At 40.6% G+C, this 18,595-nt stretch overlaps 2 protein-coding genes across 4 annotated transcripts in view; both read right to left on the bottom strand.

Moving 5' to 3' along the window:
* far1 (fatty acyl CoA reductase 1) overlaps nucleotides 1–3,296 on the bottom strand; it is a 54,368-nt gene extending 51,072 nt beyond the window's left edge. The window contains exon 1 of one of the 2 annotated variants that reach the window (XM_070443202.1): nucleotides 3,168–3,296. The gene's annotated coding sequence lies outside the window, so the exon portion shown is untranslated. The remainder of the gene's footprint in view (nucleotides 1–3,167) is intronic. The other variant, XM_023985915.2, reaches the window with a different exon arrangement.
* A 3,265-nt stretch (nucleotides 3,297–6,561) lies between these two features.
* The window catches only part of dkk3b (dickkopf WNT signaling pathway inhibitor 3b), a 12,511-nt gene continuing 477 nt past the window's right edge, over nucleotides 6,562–18,595 (bottom strand). The window contains exons 2-7 of one of the 2 annotated variants that reach the window (XM_023985914.2): nucleotides 15,019–15,144; nucleotides 14,752–14,829; nucleotides 12,315–12,407; nucleotides 11,802–11,946; nucleotides 9,608–9,758; nucleotides 6,562–6,809 (exon numbers count right to left, since the gene is read on the bottom strand). In XM_023985914.2, the coding sequence (XP_023841682.1) occupies nucleotides 6,785–6,809; nucleotides 9,608–9,758; nucleotides 11,802–11,946; nucleotides 12,315–12,407; nucleotides 14,752–14,829; nucleotides 15,019–15,144 (618 nt within the window). In that variant the 3' untranslated portion in view covers nucleotides 6,562–6,784. Of the gene's footprint in view, nucleotides 6,810–9,607; nucleotides 9,759–11,801; nucleotides 11,947–12,314; nucleotides 12,411–14,751; nucleotides 14,830–15,018; nucleotides 15,145–18,595 lie in introns of both variants that reach the window. The other variant, XM_070443194.1, reaches the window with a different exon arrangement.

Raw genomic sequence — 18,595 nt, 5'->3', positions numbered from 1 at the left:
CAACATTAGCTTGGGTGCTTAACTGCTGTTGTAAGGCCAGAACACTCAAATCAACCCTACTCCTCAGCCCCAACGTCCAGTGTGTGCTCCGAGAGAGAAACAGTCTGAATTTACCCAGAGGGTTTTTCACAGAATAGAAACACCATAATATTAATCAAATGAATTAAGCAAGTACCAGTCAAAAGGTTTGGACACACGTACTATTTCCAGGCTTTTTCTATTTTCTACATTGTAGAATAATAGTGAAGACATCACAACTATGAAATAACACATATGGAATCAGTTGAGAACAAATTCTTATTTACAAGGACAGCCTACTCCTTCCTCCCGGTCGGGTAATTGAACCCCGGTCTCCCGCGTGCCTGCAATATGGAAGACTATCGAATGCTTCTCAAAGATGCCCTCTGGTGGTCAAACTAGCACTAACTCGCAACAGAAAAAAGTGGCTGACAAATAAATGATTTGTCACAGAATGCTGCGGCAGGCCGCAAGGTGTGCCGCAGTATGACGTAACTTTTAATTGAGGAACCACTGTACCCGATTCTGGAAACTCTGAGGGCCCATAATATTTTATACAATGTTGCAAGTTTGCTAATGCTAGCATCAGCCGGACCCAAGTTAATAGGTTTCAAGTTCGTTGCAGACAGGCCATGGGTAGCCAATGTGATTTATAGGATATTTATTTTTAAATCATGATAGTTTCTACCTGCAGGCTGCAATGTTTTTATGTAGGCTATTTTTACATAGTTGACAAAGGGCAATAGAAGTTACTGTTTAGGTTTGTATCATTTGGGTTAATTTTGATTAACCACATGACAATGATTGAGACACGAAGATGTTATTATAAATGAAAATGTGCATATGAAAACCATAACTGGCACGCAGACCAGGAGAAATTGTAAGAAATTGGCATTCCACATGAGAAAGGTTGCCGACTCCTCGTGTAGCCTATTACTGGCAACTTAAGGAGAGTAATGACAGAAAGCCAGTAGGAGGGGGAGGAGGAAAGGTCAGGTTACGTTTTTTTCCTTCTGGTTATCTTGTTCTCTGGCTCCCTCTTGAGTCATGTGTCTTATTTCATTAAACAGTGCGCTTCAATCTCAATGCATATAGATTTTATTAAAACATATAGGGTGTGTCTATATGGAAAAATACACCTTTAAAAATTTCAACCAATCAATTGGTCGAAAGAACAGATGACTTTCGGTCAACCAAGATATGTTTTAGATGGGGACAGCCATATTAGGAATAGTAGGCTATCTTACATAAGTCTGCAAATGCTGTGATGCATGGAATGCTTTACTATAAAGGTACATTTCTAATGGTGAAAATTTGCTCCCCAAACTTCACTCATGTGCCACCTATGCATAAGCTAGTGATTTTGCTGTTCATTATTAGTCTTGTTGACTGAGGAAAATGTAAATGTGGAGTTATTCTAACATGTTCAAAGTGCACAGTAAGGACACACGTCATTGCATCCTCAATTTGCATGTTCAGTTGAGATTCATTACCATAACCTAAATGTGATTTGTCATTCTGAGCACCATAGGTGGACACCCTAATCAAGTTACCCAATGCATGTGGGTCCAGTAATTTTCTCAAATGTCCGGTAAATTAAAATGCTACCAGTCAAATGTCAAGTGCCTCATTTTCATAACTGAAACCCTGCTTGGCCTATAGTGCCATTTAGCTCAGTTATGGAACAATGGGAAGTTGGGAACCGAGAAACATACACTGTGTTACTGCCAGATGCATCCCTTGAGCTAATCTGCACACTGTTAAACTAGGTTTGCATATACTGTAGGTCTACTGTTACTGTACAGCACTGATCAGATGTGCCATGACATTTGTTTAATGTGCAGAACTAGTTCCCTCTGGACAGAGCAGACAGTCTATTATTTACTCTATCAAACCAGTGACAAGTCTGTGACAGCTGCAAGCTTGTCAAACAGAAGCATTGTCTCCAGCCAGGCGGCAAGGCAGTTGTGGTACGCAGTGGCATCTTGTCCTCACATTATATATAGGCCTACTGTATGTGTGTGCTTATTATAAACCAAATAAACCATTTGATAAACAGGTGTCACAAGGAGAAACTTCAACTGTAGAGTAAGGACATAAAAAGCCATCAAGAAATCCCTGGTGACTGGTGAGCAACATGTGTAGGCTATTCACTAAAGCACTGCTTCACTAAAACACTGCCGTGAAAAATCGGATACCCATTCGTGGAGGAAGGAATGAAGGTAAGCTGGCTCGTCAGGTGGGTATGATAGAACAGTGTCTGGATCTCAATGAAAACACTCCCCAAACGCCATTGAGACAGGCTGCTACGGCTACATTTACAATGACGGCCTACACCCGCCAAACCCGGACGACGCTGGGCCATTGTACGCCGCCCAATCACGGCCGTAATAGTTATGTGAAATGACAACAAACCTCAAAAGCAATGCGTTACTGTAAGTAAGACCACCTTGGTAGTTTAGAGAAATCTGATGACAAGTCCACCTCAGCAGCTGTGAGTAATTTTGGCTTACTCACAACAATTACATACAAATGTCAAATGGAAAGGGCTTGCCGTGAGTCATAGGACCAGGCTGGATATCTTGTGACCCTGATTAAAAAGTCAGACAACTTGCCCGTTACAGAACACAAGCTTTAAAATGGCTTACCTCAAATAAGTGTCATTCCAGATGAACTTAGAAAACAAAGCAATCTATGAATGTTGTACAGAATTATAACGGTTTTTAATATTGAACAGCGACTTGGGGCTGTGCCACCCCACACACAAGAGCCCAAGCTAGATAGCTAGCCAGCCACTAGCTAGCCTTCCAACTTCTCTGGTGTTGTGAGAAATTCCCACTAATTCATAGCTGGCAGCAAAACCAGCACCACTAAAGTAAGAAGAATGTTCAAACTTTCTGAAAAGTATAGACATGAGTGTTAACAAAGCTACAATACTTTCTGGAAATGTTGCTAGCTAACGTTACCCCCCCTCCCTCCTGCGCATCTTTTCCGTGGCATGCTGTCTGTCGCACGTACTATAGTTAGCAAAAGCTAGCCATTTGCAGTGATCTTTGAACATTTAAAAATGTTACATTTAGCTAATGTAGCGGATTCTAGTGCACAACAAAACCAAATCAGAGAAAATAGCATGTGAAATATAGATATACCTGCAATTTCGACGAGGATGAGTTTTCCTGCGTTCAATCAGAACAGAAGTATCTGCCGGTTGTAAGTGCCGCAACAGCTCAATTTTTGCGGGCTGGGAGAACGGGCGTATTCATTAGGGAAACGGTTTAGGATTTAAGCAAACAGAGCAAAACGAGAGTTTCTATTGGACAAATTCAGGTAAATCCCTCCACGTTTCGTTCCATTAGCTTCCGTTTAAGAAACGTTTTGTAACAGAATTGCCTTAATGAATAAGCCCCAGGAAATGTGACGGGTTGCTTGTTGCCAGAGATGTGACGTCAGCATCCACCAAAAAAGTCCACATTGTTGTATTTCACTGTTAGCAACTGCTTTATGGAAATTCATTTTCTTTGACATAAAAAAAATATATATAAAGTATAGTTTAATTCTAATGATAAAAAAAAAAAAAATCATAGGCCTATCATGATCAAAAATACGTCTGAGGTTTCATTCCATATCAGTCAATTCAATCAAAAATATTTCACTTGATACCAACAGAGAAAGCATTTACATTGCAGCACAAAATTAGAGCATAAGCCTGTAATAGAATGGACGTGACAGTAATACGTGTTGCAATTAACTGAGCACTTAGCCTATGTCTACACAGGCAGCCCAATTCTGGGGTGCGTTCAGTTTGATTGAACGTTTGCTACCTTGCATAACGGTTAGTACTGAACGACACGTTTCCCAAAAACGTAACTGAACAGACTGAGTGAGGTATGTCTACTCCGTTTGGTGGGCGTGGCGGTGTGTGGCTTGAAGCAATGAGTGATCCATTTGAAAGGGCAGCAGTGCATTTAACTGGTCGTTCAGAAGAGCACCATTGTTTTTGGTTGAGTCAATTAGAACATGCCCATTTCAAGCTTATCCTTCTAAAAAATAAGAAGTTATTTCAGGAAATATTAAGGCAAGTTAGCTGGCTAACTCAATGATCCTGCTCTGTAGTAAACCCATTAGAATTGAGCTGCCTGTGTAAACACAGCCTTAGAAAACCAGGTTGAGAGCCACGCAGAATGGGCTGGGATTTTACCTCTTATCCCGTCTGGGAGTGTTCCATTTGCATTAGGTTTTAGGTCCACATGCAGTTTGTTCTGATGTGGTAAAATGTTGATTTTTCCTGATGTCCCACAGCTGTGTGTAATCTGTCTATAATCTGTTATGCAGTGAAAAAGCCAAGTTTTGCCATGACTTCACCCACCCCAGGTTTTAGGCTCACTAACCCACTGGAGTACTGACATATCCAGCCTAAATTGTAGGCTGCTGCCCACTAGAACCTAGGATATTACAAGGCTAAAAAAGACTACAGTAGATTCCAAAAGTGTTGCATTTTTAAAAACTAAGCAAGTCAGTTATGAACAAATTCTTATTTTACAATGATGGCCTACCAGGGAACAGTCAGTTAACTGCCTTGTTCAGAACAACAGATTTTTACCTTGTCAGCATGGGGATTCAATCCAGCAACCTTTCGATAACTAGCCCAACACTCTAACCACTAGGCTACCTGCAAAGACCGTAGCAGAGCATTTTTGGGATGATTTTAAAATACTTAGTCACATAACATTGGTAAACAGGATCTGTTACTCATTTTAGGTTTGTACAAATATTTGTCACAGATATGAAGGCCCGTTTTATTATACTGAACAAAAATATAAACATTTTACATAATTTTTAATTTCGATTTACAGGAGCAATTAGGTTTTTTCAATTAGTCGGCTCAAGGATTCGAACCAGCAACCTTGCGGTTCCTTGCCCAACACGCTAAACCACTAAGCTACCTGAGTTGCAGTTCATATAAAGAAATCAGTCAATTGAAATACATTTATTAAGCCCTAATCTATGGATTTCACAATTGGGCATACAGATATGCATCTGTTGGTCACAGATACCTCCATTTGCCTCATGCAGTGCAACATCTCCTTTGCATATAGTTGATTAGGCTGTCGAATGTGGCCTTTGGAATGTTGTCACACTCCTCAAATTGCTGTGCGAAGTTGGTGGATATTGGTGGGAACTGGAGCATGCTGTTGTGCACGTCAATCCAGAGCATCTCAAACATGCTCAATGGGTGACATTCACGACGCCATCCACCCGGCACAATTGAAACCGGGATTTATCCGTGAAGAGCACAATTCTTCAGCATGCCAGTGGCAATCAAAGGTGAGCATTTGGCCACTGTAGTCGGTTACGATGCCTTACTGCAGTCAGGTCAGGACCCTGGTGAGGACGATGAGCACGCAGATAAGCTTCGCTGATGTTTTCTGACAGTTTGTGCAGACATTCTTTGGTTGTTTCATCAGCAGCACAGTTCATCAGCCCGGGTGGCTGGTCTCAGACAATCCCTCAGGTGAATAAGCCGGATTAGGTGGTCCTGGGCTGGCGTGGTTACACATGGTCTACGGTTGGGATGCACTGCCAAATTGTCTAAAACGACATTGGAGGCTGCTTACGGTAGAGAAATTAACATCCAATTATCTGGCAACAGCTCTGGTGGACATTCCTGCAGTCAGCATGCCAATTTCACCTTCCCTCAAAACTTGAGACATTGCAAAGGAGAAACGCTCCCTAACAGGGATGTAAACAACTTGACTGTCCTTCCTGTGTTAAAGTAATGGTAATGATTTCGCTTTGCTTATTTGAGCTGTTCTTGCCATAATATGGACTTGGTCTTTTACCAAATAGGGCTATCTGTATACCACCCCAACCTTGTCACAACACCAACTAACAGGTGTACCTTGTCTCAAACCTATTAAGAAGGAAAGAAATTCCACAAATGAACTTTTAACAAGGTACACCTGTTAGTTGAAATTCATTCCAGGTGACTACCTCATGAAGCTGGTTGAGAGAATGCCTAAAGGGTACAAAGCGGTCAAGGCAAAGGTTGGCTACTTTGGAGAATCTCAAATATATTTTGATTTGTTTAACACTTTTGGTTGCTACATGAGTCCATGTGTTATGTCATAGTTTTGATGTATTCACTCTTATTCTACAATGTAGAAAATAGTAAGAAGGAAAAACCCTTGACTGAGTAGGTGTCCTAACATTTGACTGGTAATGTATATTCCAGCCCTGATCATACTGGAAACTGAAATTGGGTAGAAGTTTCAGTTAGCACCAGAATATGTGACCATTCCCAATGTGTTCTATGACGTGCATGTATGTGTGCAATACAACTGTTAAACCAGATTAACCTACATACAGAGTCAACAGAATGTTGTCTTTCTACCTCAAGCATCACTGTCTGAGTCACAACTAAAGAACAGACAGAGGATTCAACATCAAACAGGACATCAGATGCGTGTATAATGCTGCCATCTAGTGTGAGATTACACATATATCACTGGCCTGTAATATCAGTAGTAATAGCTGGAAAGTAAATACAAGAAAAATGTTTATTTATTCAAATTACATCATGAGTGCTTTGCTTGGTTAGTTGATGTGATTGAGAACACATCTGTCGGCACCATTTTCATCTGGTTAGGCCATTGTCTGTCTAACACAATGCCAGACCGATACTAGAGCCCAGTCAGAAGTTTTCAGAAAACACACAACCATGTCTCATCTTAAGGCATTAGTCCTCTTCACTGTATCTGGTGGTCACCTAGTTCACACACAGGGATCCGCGTCTGAAACAAAGTTAGTAAAACCCATATACATTTTTTATACATTTCAATATGGCTCCCGAGTGGCACAGCGGTCTAAGGCACTGCGTCTCAGTGCAAGAGGCATCACTACAGTTCCTGGTTCCATTCAAGGCTGTATCACATCCAGGCGTGATTGGGAGTCCCATAGGGCGGCGCACAATTGGCCCAGTGTCGTCTGGGTTTGGCCGGGGTAGGCCGTCATTATAAATAAGAATTTGTTCTTAACTGACTTGCCTAGTTTGATATAACACGTCACGTAAATACGTTTGCTGAAATTCATGTAATGCCTTACAATATTAAATAGTAAAATGGATGGCTATGACATTAGTCAAAGTTGTTCCTAATTTGGCTTCCGAAATTACGCTTTACGTATTGATCAATGGAGAAATGTTTTTGGGTCATCAAGCCAAAACTTTGGCAGTGATAATTTGATCTGTTTTAGTGAGTAAAAATACATTTTTATTTTTTTAACATGGTCAAAAATAGCACGTTCAACTTCATAAAACATTTTCTCCCCATCTCAAGTTGTAAAACAAAAACTAAATTAAGTGCCTCCAGCTTAATTAAATAATGAAACAAATGCCTGAGATCAGGCACTAGGCTGTTTTTATTATTATTTTACTTTTAATCTATATATTTTAAACTTTTTGTATTTTACCCCCCTTTTTCGATCTGCTCTCATCACTGCAAATCCCTAAAGGGCTCGGGAGAGGCGAAAATGGAGTCATGCGTCCTCCAAAACATGACCCGCCTAATCACGCTCCTAAACAAGGTAGCCAGCCGCACCAATATGTCGGAGAAAACACTGTTCAACTGGCGGGCACCCGGCCCGCCACAAGGAGTTTCTAGGGCACGATGAGCTAAGTAAAGCTCCCCGGCCAAACTCTCCCCTAACCCGGACGACGCTGGGCAAATTGTGTGACACAGCCCGGGAATGAACCCGGGTCTGTAGTAACGCCTTAGACCGCTGCACCACTCAAGAGGCCACTATCCATTTAAACAACTATACAGTACCAGTCAAAAGTTTGGACACACCTACTCATTCAAGGGTTTTTCTTTATTTTTACTATTTTCTTCATTGTAGAATAAAAGTGAAGATAGCAAAACCATTAAATTAACAGATATGGAATCATGTAGTAACAAGAAAAAAAGTGTTAAACAAACCGATACGTTTTATATTTGAGATTCTTCAAAGCAACCACCCTTTGCCTTGATGACAGCTTTGCAAACTTGTGGATTGTGGAGGCCAGGTCATCTGATACAGCTCTCCATCCTTCTTGGTCAAATAGCCCTGACACAGCCTGGAGGTGCGTGTTGGGTCATTGTCCGGTTGTAAAACAAATGATAGTGGGACTAAGCTCAAACCAGATGGGATGGCGTGTCGCTGCAGAATGCTGGGGTAGCCATGCTGGTTAAGTGTGTCTTGATTTCTAAATAAATCACTGACAGTGTCACCAGCAAAGCACCCCCACACCTTCATGCTTCAGTGGGAACCACACATGCGGAGATCATCCTTTCACCTACTCAGTGTCTCACAGACACAGCGGTTGGAACCAAAAATCTCAAATTTGGGACTCAGGCGAAAGGACATATTTCCACCGGTTTAATGTCCATTGCTTGTGTTTCTTGGCCCAAGCAAGTCGCTTCTTTTTGGTCCTTTAGTAGTGGTCTCTTCGCAGGAATTTGACCACAAAGGCCTGATTCACACAGTCTCCTCTGAACAGCTGATGTTGAGATGTGTCTGTTACTTGAACTCTGAAGCATTTATTTTGGCTGCAATCTGAGGTGCAGTTAACTCCAATTAACTTATCCTCTGCAGCAGAGGTAACTCTGGGTCTTCCTTTCCTGTGGTGGTCCTCATGAGAGCCAGTTTCTTCATAGTGCTTTCAAAGTTCTTTGAAATTTTCCACATTGACTGACCTTCATGTCTTAAAGTACATGGCACACCTGTTAATTGAAATGCATTCCAGGTGACTGTCATGAAGCTGGTTGAGAGAATGCCTAGTGTGCAAAGCTGTCATCAAAGCAAAGGGTGGCTACTTGAAGAATCTCAAATCTATTTTGATTTGTTTAACACTTTTTTGGTTACTACATGATTCCATATGTGTTATTTCATAGTGTTGATGTATTCACTATTCTACAATGTAGAAAATAGTAAAAATAAGAGAAAACCCCTGGAATGTCATGAATATCACCGAAGGTGGCACCCCTTCCCGTTCGGGTGGCGCTCGGCGGTCGTCGTCGCCGGTCTACTAGCTGCTAACGATCTCTTTTTCCCTTTTCGTTTTGTTGGGTCTAATTGGTTTCACCTGTTCCTTGTTTGGGGTTTTGGGTTGGGGTTATTTAAGTTCAGTTAGCCCGCCTGTGTTCGTGCGGGATTGTTTGCTGTTTTTTGGTCAAGGAGTGTTCCTGTTTTTTGGATTGTCCGCTGTACAGCGTATGTGCCTGTGTAGTACATTATTGGAGTGTTGTACGCCTGTGTTCGGCGTCACCCTCTTTGTGCGTGGTGATTGAAAGGAAATAAAGAGTTTTTTCCGAATCCTCTGCGCCTGACTCCACACCCATCACTCTACACACCGTTACATGGAATGAGTAGATGTGTCAACTTTTGACTGGTACTGTATATTGATAACTACATGTGAAAATTTCAAAATATTTTTATCCTAAATAATGTAGCAGTAAAAATATTGCAATTGTTTTTCTTTTTTTTGTATGGGAAAATCTGACAGACCCATATGCAACAATCACAGCTGTTTTATGAGGATTAGAAATGCTCTCACCCATGGGGTTGGCAGTGGAGCCCGCCAGCACAGAGGCAGTATTCCCTCGGACCCTCCACGTCCCAGGACAGCATGTCCATCAGCAAATTAGGGTGGCTGTTGCACGCTTCACCCTTATCCGGCCTGGGCTGGCACACTGGGAAGAGCAGCTCTGCAACCACCATGAGAAGGACAGAGAGAGGTGGGGAAGCAGCGGAGATGAGGATTGTAAGAGGGGGACAAGGGGTGAAGAAAGCATATTAGACAGGGAAGGGGAATGCATGAACCTCATAGGAAAGAATGAAGTGGGTACAGGCTGGGCTCTAATTTGCAACAGTATTGGTCACATATGCTCCTAAATATTTAGCTGTGCCGTGCAGTGCACCTGGAATGCTGATTTGGTAGCCTAGAAAAATATTCATCCAGATATATTAAATTACAAAATGTGTCGTTGGGAGCAAGCAAAGTTGTTACATTTGTGTTTGTCTAATACAAATAAGCGACATAAGAGGCTGCTTAGGGTCCCGTGGCCACTAGGGAACCCCCCCCAAAAAATATGGTAGTGCATCAGCAGTTTTACTTGTGCTATGTTAGTCACTCAATTAGCCCATGTCAGCTAACATGTTTAGATTGCTAGGTCTAGCCAGCTATCTAAACATGTTAGCTGACATGGGATAATTAAAGACCAGGCACCCAGGGCACTTGCACAGGTGCCTGACCTGCAGGGGGCCCCCATTGAGTTTGTTAGTCACCCAGATATATGAACATGGCATTAAGTCAATGCAAAAGGTGTGGAACTGCAGGAAAATGTATTTTCTCCACCGCCAGGACAACTCATCACAAGAAAAATCAAATAATTGTCACAATTGCTAAGGGGGAGACGAGGGTGGCTTTGATCCTGTGTTTAAGCAGACAACATTTTATTTTAAATCATGAATTTGCGTACACATTTGGTCATTTAAATCAACCATATCGCAGGTCGTTTAAATGACTATTGGCCGCTAGCCATTTGTTTGATAACAAAACAACCTTGTCCAGTCATGTTACCCATCTGGCTAACAACCTGGTAACGTCACCAGTATGGTTTAAAATGGCACTGGAAGAAATGGGACTGGATAGCTACCTCAGGATTACCTCTGATGGTACATCCATTTTGGGCATTTTAAATTAATGATATATAACCAATGAAGAATATAACTTAGAAATGCCTCATGAATTTAGTTAAAAGCCCAGTGCAGTCAAAATGCAGTTTTTCCAGTGTTGTGTTATTTCCTGATAACCTGCTTGATTATATTTTAAACCAGCAACTTTCATGGGCAGGAGTTGACTTGATTGGTGATATCACCAGGCAGTAAATTGGATAATACATCAATAACAAGAGTTCCAAATCTCTGCAAAACAGCTAGTTTCCCCCTTCCCATTCAGACCACTTCCAGACAGTCCTAGCAAAATTCTTGCTTGAGAAATAGTTATCTAAAAAACAATTTTGGGCCATTGTAATGGAAAAGTTTTACAGTAAGGTAGTTAACTGTTACCCATAAATGATTTGATACTGATATAAAAACAGCTGCATTGGGCCTTTAAACTTTCTTACCCATCAGAGCCCAAAATACAAGCTTGTTTTACTCCACTATTTGTAAACACTGTCATTGTACACAACACTGTATAGCCTCAAAGCATGGACAAAACTATAATTTCTCATGGATGGTCAGTCCTTGTATCCATAGCTCTGTCTATACATTTGAGTGGTTACTTTTCCCCAGCCCCATCTGTCAGCGCTGTACCAAAACAAGGGTGAGGTGGCCACTATCACTATAAAGTTAAACTGTTACACTTACTCATTCCAGGGTTTTTCCACTTTATTTTTTACTATTTTCTACATTGTAGAAATAATAGTGAAGACAAACTATGAAATAACAAATATGGAATCATGTAGTAACCTTTTTTAAAGGTTCATTGGACCTTTAAAAAAAAAAAAGTAGGATTAATATATTGTGGCCTTTCTTTCTGCTACTCCTATAGTTTGGACTACTAACTTTTTAAAGATGGGAGCACCAGTGATACCAATGAAAAGGTTCATTTAGAATCATGGGTACAGGAGAGAGAAAAAAAAAGAGGACCAGTAAGTAACAACATACTTTCACACAAACAATACCTTGAACAGTTAATTCAATAGATAGGTTTTTGGGCACTGAATGTGTGTTTGACCATATACCTTTGAGAATGGCACAGCAGTGTTTTGGCTTACAGTCACTCTGGTACTGACAGATGCAGCCTGCATTGCCCTTGGTTGCATTCTTAGTGCACTGTCCCCACACACACATCTGGTCTGAACAACACTCTTCATCCTTTGTGCAGGTCTTAAAAAAAATAAAAAAAACACATTAGTAATAGTCATTTTTTGTGATTGTAACAAGCTGTAATCAGAGACATAATCTAGACCAGGGATGGCCCGCAGACCAAATTAGTGTATTGATGTGGGTACGCAGACCCACAAGCCACTGCAGACCCTCATGAGTAGTTCTGATTTTTGTGGCCCCCACCCCCATCAAAGATGCCCATCCCTGATCTAGAACTTCACAAGATCTGGAGTATCAGAAGTACACAACTAACTTGGGTTCATTGCATTTGTTTACATCCCTTTCGTTTCCATTTCTCAATTTAAGGCTGAATTTTGACTCAGGATTGGGATGAAAATAAGATGTTAATCCCCAAAAAAGAGACTCACCATATCAACATCTCTGCAGGGGAGGCACTTGGAGCTTACTATCTCATATAGGCAGTAACTGTTCTTACCACAATCTTCATCAAGCATACATTCCTGGTAAGAGAAATCACATTCAGACAGGACCATCCAACCCCCCTCCCACACAGGTACACCCATATTCCCTGTTTTATTAGCCCGTCCAATTTCCGCAACGTTTGTTTTCACACAAATGCTTTGCTCATTAAGGGATGTGCATAGACCTTTACAATGAGTACAGATGGATTGGATGGCTAAAAATCAGGAAATTCCAGTTAAATGGTGTTCTTGTTACAGACTGAACAACTGACCTGAACACTGGCCCGCCATCGGCCTGAGGAAACGGCTTCTGCCAAAATCTAAACCTCGTGATTAACTTTATCTCTTCATGCTATGTGGAGTCGGGGAAACTCAGCAGGCTTACAAAAACAACATACTTTGTCAGAGAGCTCCCAAGAGCACTTGGCTACTGAGATTGGAGACCTGACGGGTCTGTGGATATGCCTAACACGGTCTTCTCCCACACCTAGCAACATGAGAATACAGCATTTCACTACACAAACAGTGCCCGATTCACTTGCCATGAATAAACCTGAACCATTTATTGTTTCATAACATTGGCTGTGTGTGGTGTGCTCCATCATTACCTAATTATTTCCATTGTGGGAAGTCAAGATGTGAGCATACACAGTGTATTATGTGTTTTTGTTTCAATCTCTTTTACACTCCATTGAACCACAAAGACATGTACTGTATCAAATAACAGGCAGGATCAAACCAAGCTCCATGGCAGCCTGGACTAGTCTAGACAGATGCGGGTTGTGTCACTAACAGCAGTCTGGCAACCATCAACAGTAAGAATTTCCTTCACTGCGTACCACTCAAATCCATCTCAGCCAACCCCTTAGCTCACATGAAATAACAATACATATATAGGATATAGCTTCTTGCTTTATTGTGTTTTTATTTCTTGTGTGTTTTTGTTCTACCTTCTGTAATTTTTTTGTGATGATTACTGCATTGTTGAGTTTGCAATGAAGGCATTTCACTGTACTTGTGCACGTGACATTAAAACATAAGAATATCTCTGCAAAAGCTTCAGTACAAAAAAGGCTTCCCAGTTCACCAGACAGGATAACTCATTGTTGGGGGACTGGAGGAGACACTGGGGAAGACATGCTGCTCACCAACCCTAATAGCCTGTAATTCTGTTGATGAAGCACAGCTGTTTAGGCATCATACTGTGCATAGGACTGCTCTTCATTTTTCCCAAAGCAGAACATTTTCCCCCCACTAAATATTTAACCAAACATATCTCTGTGGAGCAGCCCACACAGCAGCAAAATTAAGTAGACACAAGTTTCTAAAAAGTAAAACGACCCAAGTGCAAGTCATTTGAGGTTTCCAGCAGGCTGTTTCCATGCATTTTTTTCCTGTCTATTAATTCAACCACATTCTGTTATGATGCCAGGAAAGGAAAAAGATCAAAACACTGCCATAAAATCTCCAATGGTGAAACAGCCTGTGGAATAATGGCTTAATATTGGTGTTCATGTTTTTAAAAAGTGTAAAGTATATGGCCACCTCTTTAAAATACACTATGATCTCATTCATTATAAAATAAAGACAATCTATTCACAACATTGAAAAGAGTTCTGTCTTTTTAGGTTTCCTGCAGTAGCTGAGAAATGACTTGGAAAAGAACACTGGTTTGAAACTGTGGCAACAGGATACATTGTTTCAGTCTCAAAACAAAATGACTGTACCCAGTTCCCTTCTTCCTTGCATAATGAGCTGTTAGATGAGGAAAAGGTTAACAAAAGACAAAAGAGCAGAGGAAAATAGGCAATAGTAGAACAGCTGGGTTTAAGTTAATCAACAGGCATTTCCATTTGTTTTAGAGGAATAGCAATTAACTTAATTATTGTCTTGATGCTCCACCTTAATAAACTTACTTAGGTATATCACATAGTATCCAAACAATGCATATCATCAGGTTTGGGATCAATTGCACTTCAATTCCAGCATATTCAGGAGATAAAACTTTGATAACTTTGACCTAAAAATTCCCAGAGAAAATATTGAAACATCTAAGGTTTTAATTAGCATACACTTCCTCTAGCGTGGGGACGAGGTTATGGAGTGAGACAGAGAGATCACATCTGTGTAGTCATCATGTGACTGACTCGGTTTCTTCAAAGGTCATACCCTGCTATGGTCTCACCTCATTCCATCTGGCTATTATTCAACATATACAAACATCCTTGTCTGAATACAATTACTGTCATTGGATTGTTCTGATGATCAGTACCCAGCTGTTTGGAAGCTGAAACACCTCTTACCTCAAATTGGTTTGCATTAAACTCCCTGCGATCCTTTTTTCAGCACCTAACAAATCAAAAAATATATAATACAAACTCACAAGTTCAACTTCGTTCCATTGGCCATTGATCTCGATATGGGTCTGGAAGTGAGTCCCCCCTGTTCTGTTGTCCGTTTCCTAGAAGAGAAACCGGATMCTTTCCTTGTCAGAAAACCTAAAAATGTAATGCCAAACTAACCAACCATTGTTGTCTGATCTCCCTCTAGAATATAAAACATCCAGATAAAATGTACATGTTGATGACTTGTGAAATGAATCCACACATGATCTTGCATCATTACCTCACCCTGTTTGTAGTGCACCTACCTTGTCAATTCTCTCCACGTTGTAAACAGTGTGGTTCCTGTTGTCCCTATATGTACTGGTCTCATTGTGGTAGTTCGGAAGCAAATCCTGTATATTAAGCAATGATTTGGCACTCTCATTGACCATCTATGAGAAAAAGTGATAAACATAAAAATTGTGAGCACATCTTGTTTGTTCCACAGTTTTTTCTCTGGTTCTATGATAGACCATGCATATGCAACATACAATTTAAATCCTTTCATTTATTAAATAGAACTTAAAGTACAATACAGACATACAGTACATTAATATTTACCAATGGGCAGGGACGCAGACCTCCATCCTTCTTTCCCATGAAGAAGAACCCTTCCCCTGCTGGGGATGTTGAGGAGCGAATGAAACCTGCCTCAAGCAACTCCCAGATGTTATTGTCCATGACTGCTGCTTTAGGGTTCTAGAGGGAGTAAATGTATTTTTTTTAATACCTGATTTAATAGCCTGTAGCCTGCTTTCCTTGTAGTCTACGCCCCCCCCCCCCCCCCCCCCATTGGTAAATATTAATGTACTGTATGTCTGTATTGTACTTTAAGTTCTATTTAATAAATGAAAGGATTTAAATTGTATGTTGCATATGCATGGTCTATCATAGAACCAGAGAAAAAACTGTGGAACAAACAAGATGTGCTCACAATTTTTATGTTTATCACTTTTTCTCATAGATGGTCAATGAGAGTGCCAAATCATTGCTTAATATACAGGATTTGCTTCCGAACTACCACAATGAGACCAGTACATATAGGGACAACAGGAACACACTGTTTACAACGCGGAGAGAATTGACAAGGTAGGTGCACTACAAACAGGGTAGGGGAATGATAGATCATGTGTGGATTCATTTCACAAGTCATCAACATGTACATTTTATCTGGATGTTTTATTCTAGAGGGAGATCAGACAACAATGGTTGGTTAGTTTGGCATTACATTTTTAGGTTTTCTGACAAGGAAAGGATCCGGTTTCTCTTCTAGGAAACGGACAACAGAACAGGGGGGACTCACTTCCAGACCCATATCGAGATCAATGGCCAATGGAAGAAGTTGAACTTGTGAGTTTTTATTATATATTTTTGATTTGTTAGGTGCTGAAAAAGAGATCGCAGGGAGTTTAATGCAAACCAATTTGAGGTAAGAGGTGTTTCAGCTTCCAAACAGCTGGGTACGATCATCAGAACAATCCAATGACAGTAATTGTATTCAGACAAGGATGTTTGTATATGTTGAATAATAGCCAGATGGAATGAGGTGAGACCATAGCAGGGTATGACCTTTGAAGAAACCGAGTCAGTCACATGATGACTACACAGATGTGATCTCTCTGTCTCACTCCATAACCTCGTCCCCACGCTAGAGGAAGTGTATGCTAATTAAAACCTTAGATGTTTCAATATTTTCTCTGGGAATTTTTAGGTCAAAGTTATCAAAGTTTTATCTCCTGAATATGCTGGAATTGAAGTGCAATTGATCCCAAACCTGATGATATGCATTGTTTGGATACTATGTGATATACCTAAGTAAGTTTATTAAGGTGGAGCATCAAGACAATAATTAAGTTAATTGCTATTCCTCTAAAACAAATGGAAATGCCTGTTGATTAACTTAAACCCAGCTGTTCTACTATTGCCTATTTTCCTCTGCTCTTTTGTCTTTTGTTAACCTTTTCCTCATCTAACAGCTCATTATGCAAGGAAGAAGTGAACTGGGTACAGTCATTTTGTTTTGAGACTGAAACAATGTATCCTGTTGCCACAGTTTCAAACCAGTGTTCTTTTCCAAGTCATTTCTCAGCTACTGCAGGAAACCTAAAAAGACAGAACTCTTTTCAATGTTGTGAATAGATTGTCTTTATTTTATAATGAATGAGATCATAGTGTATTTTAAAGAGTGGCCATATACTTTACACTTTTTAAAACATGAACACCAATATTAAGCCATTATTCCACAGGCTGTTTCACCATTGGAGATTTATGGCAGTGTTTTGATCTTTTTCCTTTCCTGGCATCATAACAGAATGTGGTTGAATTAATAGACAGGAAAAAATGCATGGAAACAGCCTGCTGGAAACCTCAAATGACTTGCACTTGGGTCGTTTTACTTTTTAGAAACTTGTGTCTACTTAATTTTGCTGCTGTGTGGCTGCTCCACAGAGATATGTTTGGTTAAATATTTAGTGGGGGAAAATGTTGCTGTTTGGAAAAATGAAGAGCAGTCCTATGCACAGTTGATGCCTAAACAGCTGTGCTTCATCAACAGAATTACAGGCTATTAGGGTTGGTGAGCAGCATGTCTTCCCCAGTGTCTCCTCCAGTCCCCCAACAATGAGTTATCCTGTCGGTGAACTGGGAAGCCTTTTTTGTACTGAAGCTTTTGCAGAGATATTCTTATGTTTTAATGTCACGTGCACAAGTACAGTGAAATGCCTTCATTGCAAACTCAACAATGCAGTAATCATCACAAAAAAATTACAGAAGGTAGAACAAAAACACACAAGAAATAAAAACACAATAAAGCAAGAAGCTATATCCTATATATGTATTGTTATTTCATGTGAGCTAAGGGGTTGGCTGAGATGGATTTGAGTGGTACGCAGTGAAGGAATTCTTACTGTTGATGGTTGCCAGACTGCTGTTAGTGACACAACCCGCATCTGTCTAGACTAGTCCAGGCTGCCATGGAGCTTGGTTTGATCCTGCCTGTTATTTGATACAGTACATGTCTTTGTGGTTCAATGGAGTGTAAAAGAGATTGAAACAAAAACACATAATACACTGTGTATGCTCACATCTTGACTTCCCACAATGGAAATAATTAGGTAATGATGGAGCACACCACACACAGCCAATTTATGAAACAATAAATGGTTCAGGTTATTCATGGCAAGTGAATCGGGCATGTTTGTGTAGTGAAATGCTGTATTCTCATGTTGCTGTGGGAGAAGACCGTGTTAGGCATATCCACAGACCCGTCAGGTCTCCAATCTCAGTAGCCAAGTGCTCTTGGGAGCTCTCTGACAAAGTATGTTGTTTTTGTAAGCCTGCTGAGTTTCCCCGACTCCACATAGCATGAAGAGATAAAGTTAATCACGAGGTTTAGATTTTGGCAGAAGCCGTTCCTCAGGCCGATGGCGGCGCCAGTGTTCAGGTCAGTTGTTCAGTCTGTAACAAGAACACCATTAACTGGAATTTCCTGATTTTTAGCCATCCAATCCCATCTGTACTCATTGTAAGTCTATGCACATCCCTTAATGAGCAAAGCATTTGTGTGAAAAACAAACGTTGCGGAAATTGGACGGGCCTAATAAAACAGGGAATATGGGTGTACCTGTGTGGGAGGGGGGTTGGATGGTCCTGTCTGAATGTGATTTCTCTTACCAGGAATGTATGCTTGATGAAGATTGTGGTAAGAACAGTTACTGCCTATATGAGATAGTAAGCTCCAAGTGCCTCCCCTGCAGAGATGTTGATATGGTGAGTCTCTTTTTTGGGATTAACATCTTATTTCATCCCAATCCTGAGTCAAAATTCAGCCTTAAAATTGAGAAA

Source organism: Salvelinus sp. IW2-2015, linkage group LG4q.1:29, assembly GCF_002910315.2.
Source record: "Salvelinus sp. IW2-2015 linkage group LG4q.1:29, ASM291031v2, whole genome shotgun sequence".
Classification (NCBI taxonomy): Eukaryota; Metazoa; Chordata; class Actinopteri; order Salmoniformes; family Salmonidae; genus Salvelinus; species Salvelinus sp. IW2-2015.
Note: the sequence above shows the minus strand (reverse complement) of the source record. Positions and strands in the feature narration are given on the sequence as shown.